Raw genomic sequence first — 13,892 nt, 5'->3', positions numbered from 1 at the left:
TTTCCTTTCTCTACTTCTCCCATCTCCAACCAAATTATCGATCACATACACCTCTGTCCAAAAGACTTTTGTCCCCAATACATCAGGTTTATTTTTTGTTAGGTTCTCTAAGAATCATTTTGTTGTTGATTTTTGTATTTAATACATTTGTATTGTTAGTTACATTTTCTTGTATTGTTAATTTCACACTTTCCTCTATGCACCCTAGTTCTACTTCCCCAAGTAGAATTGCTAACATAGTTCCTGTTTTTAAGAAAGGAAAAAAAAGTGATTCGAGTAACTATAGGCCTGTTAGTTTGACATCTGTAGTATGCAAGGTCTTGGAAAAAATTTTGAAGGAGAAAGTAGTTAAGGACATTGAGGTCAATGGTAATTGGGACAAAATACAACATGGTTTTACAAAAGGTAGATCGTGCCAAACCAACCTGATCTCCTTCTTTGAGAAGGTAACAGATTTTTTAGACAAAGGAAACGCAGTGGATCTAATTTACTTTGATTTCAGTAAGGCATTTGATACGGTTCCACATGGGGAATTATTAGCTAAATTGGAAAAGATGGGGATCAATATGAAAATTGAAAGGTGGATAAGGAACTGGTTAAAGGGGAGACTACAATGGGTCGTACTGAAAGGTGAACTGTCAGGCTGGAAGGAGGTTACTAGTGAAGTTCCTCAGGGATTGGTTTTGGGACCAATCTTATTTAATCTTTTTATTACTGACCTTGGCACAAAAAGTGGGAATGTGCTAATAAAGTCTGCAGATGACACAAAGCTGGGAGGTATTGCTAATACAGAGAAGGACGGGGATATCATACAGGAAGATCTGGATGACCTTGTAAACTGGAGTAATAGTAATAGGATGAAATGTAATAGTGAAAAATGGAAGGTCATGCATTTAGGGATTAATAACAAGAATTTTGGTTATAAATTGGGGACACATCAGTTGGAAGTAACAGAGGAGGAGAAGGACCTCGGAGTATTGGTTGATCACAGGATGACTATGAGCCGCCAATGTGATATGGCCGTTAAAAAAGCTAATGTGGTCTTGGGATGCATCAGGCGAGGTATTTCCAGTAAAGATAAGGAGGTGTTAGTACCGTTATACAAGGCACTGGTGAGACCTCATCTGGAATATTGCGTGCAGTTCTGGTCTCCCATGTTTAAGAAGGCTGAATTCAAACTGGAACAGGTACAGAGAAGGGCTACTAGGATGATCCGAGGAATCATTATGAAAGGAGACTCAAAGAGCTTGGCTTGTTTAGCTTAACCAAAAGAAGGCTGAGGGGAGATATGATTGCTCTTTAGAAATATATCCGAGGGATAAATATCAGGGAGGGAGAGGAATTATTTAAGCTTAGTACCAATGTGGACACAAGAACAAATGGATATAAACTGGACATTAGGAAGTTTAGACTTGAAATTAGATGAAGGTTTCTAACCATCAGAGGAGTGAAGTTCTGGAACAGCCTTCCAAGGGGAGTAGTGGGGGCAAAAGACATATCTGGCTTCAAGACTAAGCTTGATAAGTTTATGGAGGGGATGGTATGATGGGATAGCCTAATTTTGGCAATTAATTGATTTTTGATTATTAGCAGGTAAATATGCCCAATGGTCTGTGATGGGATGTTAGATGGGGTGGGATCTGAGTTACTACAGAGAATTCTTTCCTGGGTGCTGGCGGTGAGTCTTGCCCACATGCTCAGGGTTTAACTGATCGCCATATTTGGGGTCGGGAAGGAATTTTCCTCCAGGGCAGATTGGCAGAGGCCCTGGAGGTTTTTCACCTTCTTCTGCAGCGTGGGGCACGGGTCACTTGCTGGAGGATTCTCTGCACCTTGAGGTCTTTAAACCACGATTTGAAAACGTCAGTAACTCAGGCATAGGTTAGGGGTTTGTTACAGGAGTGGGTGGGTGAGATTCTGTGGCCTGCGTTGTGCAGGAGGTCAGACTAGATGATCATAATGGTCCCTTCTGACCTTTAAGATCTATGAGTCTATGAGTCTATAAGCCCCGAAGGGTATTTCATGGGCCCCCATAACCTGTAAAACGGGCCCGTAATTGTAGGGCCCCGTCTTTCAGCTCCTGGATTTGTTGTGTCCTGTCCCCCCCCCCCGCCCTCTTAAAAACAACTGTTAGTAATAGGTGATTCTGCAACATTTTAGCAACTAAATGTTAGTTTAAGTCCAAATCAGTTTAACCTTGCATAACAACTGTGGTACTCCTACAAATCTTATTTGTTGTGTGTACTTAAGGAGGTCCTGACCTCAGTAACTTTAATTGTTTGATGGCTATTGCAGCATCAAACTTGGACCTCATTTTGTTTGTCAATGTACCTAATTATTGTAATGGTGATAGTTTTATTGTATTCCTAATTATTATAATTGTTTGCATTTGTGTTTGTTATATCTCGTGTTTAGTCAATTGTAATGGTTTTAGTTACATTCACCTGGTTATAATTGTTTGGTTTGTTTGCAACAAATCACATGTGCTCTACAATGACAACAACTACTGTAATAATCATAGATCAAGGGGCAGAGTGTTGTAGGAGCAGCAGTGATGTGTATAAACTGTATGTTCAAAAGGTCTGTTACACTTCCCCCCTCTTTTGTCTCCTCTCCCTCTTTCGGTATGCCTACACTACAAAATTAGGTCGAATTTATAGAAGCCGGTTTTTTAGAAATCGTTTTTATACAGTCGATTGTGTGTGTCCCCACATAAAATGCTCTAAGTGCATTAAGTCGGCGGACCGCGTCCACAGTACCGAGGCTAGCGTCGACTTCCGGAGCATTGCACTGTGGGTAGCTATCCCACAGTTCCCGCAGTCTCCACTGCCCATTGGAATTCTGGGTTGAGATCCCAATGCCTGATGAGGCTAAAACAGTGTCGCGGGGGATTCCCCCCCCCCCCGTGAGAGCAATGGCAGACAATCATTTCGCACCTTTTTTCCTGGGTTACCTGTGCAGATGACATACCACGGCAAGCATGGAGCCCGCTCAGCTCAGCTCAGCTCACTGTCACCATATGTCATCTGGGTGCCGGCAGACGTGGTACTGCATTGCTACACAGCAGCAGCTAATTGCCTTTTGGCAGTAGACGGTGCAGTATGGCTGGTAGCCGTCATCGGCTATCTGGGTGCTGGCAGACGTGGGACTGCATTGCTACACAGCAGCAGCTCCTTGCCTTTTGGCAGTGGATGGTGTATTACGATTGGTATCCATCATCATCGTACTCTTCAGTGAGTTCGGTCAGAGGCGCCTGGGCAGACATGTTTTGTCTCCTGGAGACTCAGTCCTGCTGGCAATCCTATTGCACTGTCTTGACGATGATGGCTAGCAATCGTAATGCAGCATCTTCTGCCAAGCACCCAGAAGATGCTGATGGCTATCAGTCATGCTGCATTGTCTGCTGCCAGCCTAAGATGTAAAAGATAGATGGACCAGATTTGTTCTGTATTCATTTGCTTCTCCCTCTCTCCGTGAAATCAACGGCCTGCTAAACTCAGGGTTTTGAGTTCAATCTTTGGGGGGGGGCATTCTGTGTGACAGTTGTTTGTGTTTCTCCCTGATGCGCAGCCACCTTTGTTGATTTTAATTCCCTGTAAGCCATGTCGTCACTCGCCCCTCCCTCCCTCCGTCAGACAATAGTTTCGCGCCTTTTTTCAGCCCAGACGCCATAGCTCTGGGATCATGGAGCCCGCTCAGATCACCGTGGCAATTATGAGTACTATGAACACCACGCGCATTGTCCTGGAGTATATGCAGAGCCAGAACATGCCAAAGCAAAACCAGGCAAGGAGGCGATTGCAGCGCAGCGACGAGAGTGATGAGGAAATTGACATGGCCATAGACCTCTCACAAAGTACGGGCCCCAGCAATGTGCAAATTATGGTGTTAATGGGGCAGCTTCATGCCGTGGAATGCCGATTCTGGGCCCAGGAAACAAGCACAGACTGGTGGGACCGCATCGTGTTGCAGGTGTGGGATGATTCCCAGTGGCTGCGAAACTTTCGCATGCATAAGGGCACTTTCATGGAACTTTGTGACTTGCTTTCCCCTGCCCTGAAGCTCTAGAATACCAGGATGAGAGCAGCCCTCACAGTTGAGAAGCGAGTGGCGATAGCCCTGTGGAAGCTTGCAATGCCAGACAGCTACCGGTCAGTCGGGAATCAATTTGGAGTGGGCAAATCTACTGTGGGGGCTGCTGTGATCCAAGTAGCCAACGCAATCAAAGACCTACTGGTATCAAGGGTAGTGACTCTGGGAAACGTGCAGGTCATAGTGGATGGCTTTGCTGCAATGGGATTCCCTAACTGTGGTGGGGCGATAGACGGAACCCATATCCCTATTTTGTCACCGGAGCACCAAGCCAGCCAGTACATAAACCGAAAAGGGTACTTTTCAATGCTGCTGCAAGCCCTGGTGGATCACAAGGGACGTTTCACTAACATCAATGTGGGATGGCCGGGAAAGGTACATGATGCTCGTGTCTTTAGGAACTCTGGTCTGTTTCAAAAGCTGGAGGAAGGGACTTTTTTGAGCTTAGCTATCAGTATAATAAACGTGCTGCTTTCTGCCAAAGTCTGGTGGGTCATTAGTCCTCCCTAAGCTTACTAACTGGCCCAATTTCGGGTAACAGTAGGTGCCTGTTGTTATTAACCAGCAGGGATTGGCAGCGGGAGGTCTGTTAGGAGGCAGATTCCTCTGTGGCCTTGGTGAACGTGGGCTTGTGTGTGTTTCTTCATCATCATGGATTGCTGGGTTAGATTTATGCGTAGACAAGCCCTAAGCATTCATTGCAGCTGATTAGTTAATGTCTAGCCCTTGTGTCTTTCACAGAAATCCCCCCCAAGTGAACTGAATGTCACCCATGAAGTGCTGTCCGCTGTGTCTGGTCATTTCTTGCATTGCTAAAATGTTTGTTTCTTTTAACTCCCCTGGTGTCTCTGTCAGTGTAGTGCTGAGTCCTGCCACCTGCTGCTCTGGGTCTGAGTTCCCAGAGACGATGAATAACAGAATATGCTAACATGACAGACATGGAAACATCCCTTTCAAAGACACAGGGGCCAAAGGGGAAGGTGTGAGAGAATCCTCTCCCTAGTACCCATAGGGTAGAGTCAAATGTCAGAAATCAGGATTTTCAACAAAGTTCTCCCTCCTGCACACTCAGCTGTCCATGAAAGGGCCCCAGGCTCCATCCATGTCCCTGACCAGCCCTTTCCCTATTTTTGTACAGAAACAAACACAAACCGAGAGGCAGAAGATTGTGTCTGAATTTCAGCAACTGCGGCGGTTCCTGGAGGAACAAGAGCGACTCCTGCTGGCCCAGCTGGAGAAGCTGGACAAGGAGATTGTGAGGATACAAAATGAAAATGTCAGTAAACTCTCAGAGGAGATTTCCCATCTCAGTGAGCTGATCAGTGAGATGGAGGGGAAGTGTCAGAAGCCAGCGAGTGAATTCCTGCAGGTGAGACTGAGTGAGAAACAGAGATGCCGACTCTGTGGCTCCATGGCTGGAGCACCCATGTAAAAAAATTAGCTGGTGCTTAGCACCCACTGGCAGCCAGCTCCCCCCCTCTCCCCATAGTGCCTCCTGCATGCCGGCAGCCCCGCCGATCAACTCCTCTGTCTCTCTCCGCAGAGCCTCCTGTCTGCCACCTCCTGTCTGCCACTGTTCCACAGTGTGTAGGAGGTGCTTGGAGGGAGAGGGAGGATCAGGAATGGGGTGTGCTCAGGGGAGGGGGCAGAAAGAGGTGGGGGCAGAGTGGGGGCAGGAAGATGAGGGGCAGGGGTGTGGCATTGGGGGAAGGGGTGGGGTGGGGGCGGGAGCTGGGGTTGAGCACCCCCAGGGACAATTGGAAGCCAGCGCCTGTGGTTAGAAACATCCCAGGTCCCCACACAGGGAAGGGAGGGCTCCTGAATCATAAGCACTGGGGCCAGCAGTCGGAGATCTCAGTGTAACTTGGCGTGTGCGTTCCTGTTCTTTGGAGCGTTACAGACACATTGATATTAGAGATGGAAAAGCCCAGTTAGCTCATGGAATCCATGGTCTGGGATCAGGGCAGGGCCTCTCTTCCCCATATTTGCAGAATCCCTTCCCTGGGATCCCATATGTGTGCGTGTCAGATGGGACTGAAATTCCCTCTCTCTCTCTCTCTCTCTCTCTAGGATGTCAGAAGCACCTTGAGCAGGTATGTGGGTCTCTCTGACTCCTCCTCACATTTCACAACACTGGGAAAGAGCTTGGTGGTGATGTTAGTGTGACTTTCTATACCTTCGGGGAGCACTCTGTAACCTCCAGAGTCCTCATTTACATATAATTGTGATATTGCGTATAAAGCATGCCATGTGAGGTATCATGGGAACGGTTATGATCTGCTGAAACCCATTGTTCCATCTAAATGTGTATATCATCAATACATATGAAGTTATGAGAATGTGTTGTATGCTTGTCACTAAAATATGCTGTGGGTTTGGGAGGCGCCTAGATACTAGCTCTCCAGAGAGAATGACAAGGAAGGTATCCAACTCCCAGGTGTGTACTGAACAGACAACACCAGCCATTGTCCAGCAAGGGAGCTACAATGCGATGACTCACTTGCATAAGGCCACACCAGGGCAATTGCTCAATCTTGCCTGGGGACTCAGCAATGCCCACCAGAGACATGCCTGGACCTGTGTTCTCCAAGCACATGGGCTAAGGGTATAAAACAGAACACAGGGGGGGCATGCTTGGCCTTTCTCCTTCCCCCCACCTATGCTGCAAGCAACCAAGGCATAGAGAAGACTTAAGACTCCAACAGAGGAGACTGGCCCAGATTTTAATGGTGAAATCTGTGTACTATGAACTCCAATATCCAGTGGGGTGAGAAAACCTGCTTAATCTAGATGTTGCCCAGTCTAATAGTGTTGAGAGTTTAGACTGCGTGCTTATATTTTATTTTATTTTGGTAACTAACTCTGACTTTTTGTCTATCACTTATAGTCACTTACAATCTATCTTTTGTAGTCAATAAACTTCTTTTACTGGTTGTCTTTACCAGTGAGTTTGTATGAAGTATGTGGTAAATCTGCTCAGGTTTTGCAAAGGCTGGTGTATATCCACTTTCCATTGATGAAGTGGTGAACCAATTAATAACCAATTAATAAATTAGATGATACTTTCCTGAGGTAAAGTGCTGGGTGCTGGAAGCTGGAAGCTGGGATGTGGGGTGGGGGAATTTGGATGGTGCTTTTCTCTGTGTGATTTGTGAGTGGCTCTGGGAGCATTCAGGCAATCTAGCTGGGTGTGGATGGGCTTGCTGCTTGTCACTAGCAAGACAGCCCAGGCTGGAGAGAGTTAAGGGGGTGCAGTGGTCCCACAGTCCCAGGCTGCATCCCGGAGAGCCCATCACAGTTAGCACCACATCTCCCCAGGGCTCTACAACAAAATGTCTGGTGAAGGTCACATGTTGGATACAAATCTCTCTGGCCAACTTCATCCTGAGGTTCTCACCCTTGCAGAGAAGACTCTGGAATTATCCATTCAGTGGGAAGGACTGACCTAAAGTATTTCCTAGAGGTGTTACATCCCTGGGGGACTGGCTGCCTCAGGATTGTGGGGATGGAATATGGGCCTGTCACTGCTGGGGCACTGGTTACCATTCAGCCCAGGGCAGCAGTGGTCAAGAGTCTTTCCCACCTGAGGACTGTTTGGAGCCCTGTGTGGAATGAGCTGGGGAGGGGGCAGTTGGTGTCTCAGTCTAGCTCCTAGTGGGCATATTTCTACAGCACTTCACCTGGGAACCTGCTGTCCCCCAGAGCATGGAGGCCATGGAGTGAATTGGCCACAGAGACTCAGTTCCCCTTTTATCCTCAGAGCAGGTCTCTTCAGGTCAGAGATGGAGGGGAGGGATAGCTCAGTGGTTTGAGCATTGGCCTGCTAAACCCAGGGTTGTGAGTTCAATCCTTGAGGGGGGGCCATTTAGGAATCTGGGGCAAAAATCTGTCTGGGGATTGGTCCTGCTTTGAGCAGGGGGTTGGACTAGATGATCTCCTGAGGTCTCTTCCAACCCTGATATTCTATGATTAATGGGTCCTTGGAGGGAAGGTTGCATGGACATGGCCTGTGTTGCACCTGTTCTGAGGCTGGGAGAAGTTGAGGAATTCTAACTCCAGGCCCATTAGAGCAGCGACTTCCTAGCAACAACTTATAATAAGTCACTAAATGAAATATAATCATGTGAAATTGTTTCTCTCCAGGTGGGAGAAGGGGAAGTTCCAGCAGCCAAAGGAGATTTCTCCTGAACTGGAAGAGCAAGTCAGTGGTTTCTCCCAGAAAACTATTGCGCTATCGGAGGCTCTGAGGAAGTTCAAAGGTACCTAGAAGGGATCTAGGAGGGGAAATTGGGATACATGTCTGAGACTGTGGGAAGAGAATGGCGCTGGTCAATTGGTTCATAATTAGATTATGCTTCTATTTAATTGTTGGATGAGAATGCCACACACTTAGAGTCCAAGACACACAGACTGATTAATTCAACCCCTTATTTGTTCCAAAAGCATGTCTTGCCATTACAATTACTATGAAAGTAAGAAATGACAGACATACCGAAAGAAATACTGCCCAGCTACCTTCTTCAGGAGCATAGGCAGGTCATGATACATTTCTCCTATGATGCTCCATCTACCCTTTACAATGTCTTACATATTACACACATCCAAATTATATATTTATTAGTTCTTTCCCAATCACCTTTGTGTGTTATTAATAGTATCTTGTATAACTCATACACTACACATGCATGAACTTTCTAATTGGCAGTGCTTTTGCTGGCCAAGCTATTTTCAAGTTATTCTCTTTTCTGATTCGTTCATTACCAGTCATTACACACTGATGTGCACAGGTCACTTTGACCCTTTTCTCCACATGGGGGTTTTTGGACTTTGCTAACTGCTCCTTGGCAGTACGTTTTGGGTGCCTGTTGTCTTTAAGCACATTGTGTGTGTGACGTTGCACTCTATATGATTTTATGAAAATATGCTAATGTAACTGGAATATGCTTCATGCATAAGATCTCTTGTAAGGTATCATTACAAAACTTATAATCTACTGAGTGTGGTCATCCTATTTGTATAAATGTATCACTCTTGTATCTGAAACTAGAAACATGAAATATAACTCTGAGGGCCTACTGTAATTATGCAAAGTGTGGGCCATTAATGGTGATTTGGAATCTTGATGACTCCAATTAACCAGGACAATTGACTGCAGATGGCTCTGTTTTACCTGTAAGTCTTCCTGTATACTTGTGTGCTGGCAAGTGGGTAATGAAGTCTTACAGTGACATGTGATCATGTCACCTGAACTGGAATCCATCTTTAACCTGGAGCTTTTCCATTGAGAAGTGGGGGGTGGGAACCCACAGAGGCAAAGGATTCCCACCTCATGCAAAAGATATATAAGTGGGTGGAACAGAGAAAAGAGAGGAGCCATCATGAGGAATCCCCTAGCTACCACCTGAGCTGGAACAAGGGCTGTACCAGGGAAAAGGATTGTGCCCAGACTGGGAAGGTGTCCAGTCTGTGAAAGAGATTTATTGAAACATCTTTCAGGGTGAGATTTTACCTGTATTCAGTTTCTTAGACATAGACTTGTGTGTTCTATTTCATTTGACTTGGTAATTCACTTTGTCCTGTCTGTTACTACTTGGAACCACTTAAATCCTACTTTCTGTATTTAATAAAATCACTTTTTACTTATTAATTAACTCAGAGTATATATTAGTACTTGGGGGGGCAAACAGCTGTGCATATCTCTCTATCAGTGTTATAGAGGGCGAACAATTTATGAGTTTACCCTGTATAAGCTTTATACAGAATAAAATGGATTTATTTGGGTTTAGACCCCATTGGGAGTTGGACATCTGAGTGTTAAAGACAGGAACACTTCTGTAAGCTGCTTTCAGTTAAGTCTGCAGCTTTGGGGCAAGTAATTCAGACCCTGGGTCTGTGCTGGAGCAGACGGGTGTGTCTGGCTCAGCAAGACAGGGTGCTGGGGTCCCAGGCTGGCAGGGAAAGCAGGGGCAGAAGTAGTCTTGGCACATCAGTTGGCAGTTCCCAAGGGGGTTTCTGTGATCCAACCCGTCACGGTGTGGTCAAAACATCTCTTTGTCCCACATAACAACTTATGAATACATCACTTAATAACAAGGTGACTTAAGGAAACATTTCCCTTATGTTAAGCAAACTGCTCACCAGGCCAAAGCCAAGTCAGTCAGTATAAACGCACAATCTCGGTTTGTCCAAACTTCTGCATAAGAAATGACCCTTGCACCAATTCTCAAAACTTAACCTAATATCTAGTGGAAAGCAGACACTTTGAGCAGATGTAGCAGAGCCCCAGGCATCAGGATGTCTCACAATAATTTCATGACTTACCAAAGGTCACAGCATTAAAGCTCACGATCAGCAAAATGGCCAAATTTGGGGCACCTGAGTTTCTCTCTCCCAACTAGAGAATTGCAGGACAGATGCTCCAGAGCTGTGCAGCCTCCACAGCTGCAGGTGGAGTCAGTGGAGCTGCAGGTGCCCAAACCCCTCTGAGAACCAGACCCCAGGTGCCTAAAGGTCGGCACCCAAAATCTAGTCCCTAAACGAAAGGCCATTTGTTAGAGCTGAACCCAGCCCATCACTGGGCTCTGGTCCCCTACAGCAGCTAGTCTGGGCACATGGGCTGTATGGAAGGAGAAAGCCCCTCCCCCACGGTGCGGGATCCCTCCAGCACAGGAGCCTCTTGTGCCTCCTCCCCAGCAGCTGCAGGCACAAGGCGTGTTCCTGAGAGGGCTGGGAATGGGGTGGGGGTGGGGTGAGGGCGGGTGGAAGAGGGAGGGGGTGGATGAGGGACAGAGGGACGTGGGCAGTGTAAAGCTGGGCCTCTGACACTCTGCACACTGGGCAAGACACATGGGGGCCATTGTCATAGGGATGTAACTCTGGCTGGCTTCAGAACTTCCCTAGCCTGTGCCAAGGTCTGCACCAGCCCCTGCAGCCACAGAACAGTGGAGTCACAAACGGCCCCTCCCCTCTCCCCTTTTGCCAGTACGGGGTGAATCTGGCCATGGAGCCAACCTTCCTCCTGCCTCAATTTCCACATGGATAAAATTATTTTATTATTATTCATATTTCTGCCTAGGGAGGACAAGGCCTCATGGTGCTGCTCTCTGTAGAGACGCTGAGTAAACAGACCCAACAGATCACAATTAGAGCCAGGATTTCACAAACTCTTAATGTCAAGGGGACCAAAGTGGGTAAAGTTACTTTTATGCCAAAGTCTTTGCAGGATCTGGGTCTAGGTTATGAGAAAAGGCAGCAAGTCAATGAGACCAACTGGAGTCTGAACAGTCGGGGGGGAGAGTAAATCACATTTACAGATTTTGTATCCTGGGATGGTTGTGAGGCTCCATGGATGTTGGTTCTATTGACGGGAAATGCCTGAATGAGAGAGCAAATAGAAGGTTTCCGACCTTTTTATATTAATTACCTGAGTGTGTCTCTGTCTGTTTCTCTGTCATGATGAAAACACAGATCTAGGAGTTCAGAGTGGTGATGCTGTTATAATATAAAAGCCTGAAATCTCACCTCTCTTATCCTTTCCCCTCCAGACACTCTGCCGTCTGCACTGGAGAGAAAAAGAGGGAAATACCTACGAGCACACAGACAGGGTAAGGTTGCAGTTGGAGATTGTCTTTAAATTATGAGAAAATTCCAGTGAAAGCATCTTCATGAGATTGTAGCTAAAGATATCAACCAAACCAACAGCAACCATGACACACAGCCCTAAAAATAACTCATTAAACAGTGAGGAGATCCAGAGGCCAGGCTATACCACTTTTAAAAGTGGGATGGTCAGGCCCCCCTACTTTTTAACATAGCCATAGTTTGGAGGAAGGCAATGGCAGATTTAGAGTTAGTGGGTCCCTGTGCGCAGCTTCATTTCTCTCCCCCCCCCCCCCCCCCGCCCCGCCGGGCCCACCAAAAAAAAATTATTTCTTTCCTCCCCCCTGTTTTTCATTCTTTTTTCCTTCATCCTCCTCCTATGCTATAGGAAGTAAAGGAAAATAAAGTGAGGTACTTTGATTGGGGCAGGGGGTTGGGGTGCAGGAGGAGGTGCAGGGGTTGGGCTCTGGGAGGGAGTTAGAGGGCTGGGTGTGGGCTCTGTGTTGGGGCAGGGGGTTGGGGTGTGGGAGGGGGTCAGGGAGGCGGTGCTTATCTTAGGCGGCGCGGCTCCAAAAGCGACTGGCACACCCCTCTGGCAGCAGCTTCTTGGCGGGGGGGCAGGGGGTCTCCGTGCGGCGCTGCTGGCAGGCACCACACCTGCAGCTCCGTTTGGCTGCAGGTCCTGGTCAATGGGAGCTGCAGAGTTGGCACTCGGGGCGGGGGCAACGCGCGGATACACCCCCACCCCCAGGGACATGCCGGCCACTTCTGGAAGTGGTGCAGTGTGGAGCGGGGGAGGCAGAGCAGGCAGGGAGCCACCTTAGCCCTGCTGTGCTGCTGATGGCACGTCTCTGCACACCCCTTGGGGGAAGGGAGGCAGTGGGTCAGGCAGCGTGTGGAGCCACCTCCCCCTCCCGCCAGGGGCATGCAGAGACGTGCCAGCAGCTGGTCACTTCCAGGAGTGGCACGGGGCCACTGCCTGCCTGAGCCCTGCTGCATTGCCGCATTTTGGGAGCCCCCCTGTCATTGAGGGCCCTGTGCCACTGCACGGTGTGTTTAATGGTAAAACCGCTCCTGGGGGCAGGGGACCATGTTGCCCCCCAAAACTGCAAGCCTTGCGCAGGCATAGAGCATCACAGGCAGTGGCTGTGCTTTGTGGTATGGCAGCTGATCAGCTTCCCCCTGAGGAGCACAGACCCTGACCGCAGCGCCAGATTCTTCCCGGTCCTGGCCCCTCTCAGTGGCTCCTATCCATGCTTCTCTTCCCCCAAGGCCCTGCCCCCTGGCCAGGCCACAAGCTAGAGCTGTGCTGTCACCCAGGGAGCCCAGGCTGCACTGGGGAGCCCTGGACCCTCCACCTGCCCTGGGTGGCGCACTCTGGGGAGAGGGGACATGGGCTGGGGACTGCTCTCGGGCCCCCTGGATCTCGGCCCAGGGCAGGTGGAGGGTCAGGGGCTCTCCATAGTGGCCAAGGCTCCCAGCCCTGTCAAGGGGCAGGACCTCGGTGGGAAGAGGAGGTGTAGGACGGTGCCATGGAGAGGGTGGGGTCACAGGCTGCGGAACCTCTTGCCCCCAAGGTTCAGGAACTCCTGGGGAGATCCCAAGCTGACGTCACACAAAAAATCCTGACACCAAGGTTAGTGCTGAGTTCATGCCCACACTGATGAACAGAAACACTCACTGAGCAGCACCTGGACAGAGCTCTCTGCCCTGAGGGCTGACATATCCCTCTGCTTTACCCCAGTGCAGAGGGTCTCCCCATTGCTCTTCTCCAACATCCTGCCTTTCCTTTGGGCACGGCTGGGCTCTCCCATTGGAGCTGCTCACTGCTTCCTGGATTGGGGAGATGCTCTCCCTGTGACGCTGTCAGCTCCTCCCTTCTCTCTGGGCTGGGGCTGGGGCTACCCCACCCAATGCCACCTCCTATTCTCTGGTCTTAAGCAGCTCTTCCCCAATGCTGCACCTTCCTCTCTGTTCCCTGGCCTGGGAGTGGAGGCTGCATTAGGGGAGGTAGCTTCCCTCTGGGGCTTAAAGCTGGTACCTGCCTCTTCTGCTCCCTTCTCAGTCAAAGCTTCTGACACCTTCCTGTCTGTGTCTGTGCCACTGGGAATGGAGCAGCCCCAGAAGGGGAAGCTGGGAACTGAAGCCTCTGCGATAAATGAGAAACTAGTGAAGTGGGTTCCATTCAGGGGTGAAAGTAA

At 48.5% G+C, this 13,892-nt stretch overlaps 1 protein-coding gene across 1 annotated transcript; it reads left to right on the top strand.

The window, feature by feature from the left end:
• The first annotated feature begins 5,160 nt into the window (after nucleotides 1-5,160).
• Nucleotides 5,161-11,802, top strand: LOC112121562 (tripartite motif-containing protein 15-like). The gene is made up of 4 exons (XM_029914119.1): nucleotides 5,161-5,461; nucleotides 6,163-6,185; nucleotides 8,236-8,351; nucleotides 11,637-11,802. The coding sequence occupies exons 1-4, from the start codon at nucleotides 5,171-5,173 to the stop codon at nucleotides 11,723-11,725; spliced, it is 519 nt and encodes a 172-aa protein (XP_029769979.1). The 5' UTR covers nucleotides 5,161-5,170; the 3' UTR covers nucleotides 11,726-11,802.
• The last annotated feature ends 2,090 nt before the right edge of the window (nucleotides 11,803-13,892 follow it).

Source organism: Terrapene carolina, unplaced genomic scaffold (assembly GCF_002925995.2).
Source record: "Terrapene carolina triunguis isolate 2854851 unplaced genomic scaffold, T_m_triunguis-2.0 Scaffold31347, whole genome shotgun sequence".
In the NCBI taxonomy this organism is placed as follows: Eukaryota; Metazoa; Chordata; order Testudines; family Emydidae; genus Terrapene; species Terrapene triunguis.
The sequence above is the reverse complement of the archived record's forward strand: the minus strand, read 5'-3'. Positions and strand labels throughout refer to the sequence as shown.

Bases quoted from the DNA above. Each gene is read 5' to 3' on its own strand.
- LOC112121562 (XM_029914119.1), top strand. From the start codon at position 5,171: ATGAAAGGGCCCCAGGCTCCATCCATGTCCCTGACCAGCCCTTTCCCT. The intron at 6,186-8,235 runs GTATGTGGGTCT...GTTTCTCTCCAG, and splicing joins GTCAGAAGCACCTTGAGCAG to GTGGGAGAAGGGGAAGTTCC. The intron at 8,352-11,636 runs GTACCTAGAAGG...TTTCCCCTCCAG, and splicing joins GGCTCTGAGGAAGTTCAAAG to ACACTCTGCCGTCTGCACTG.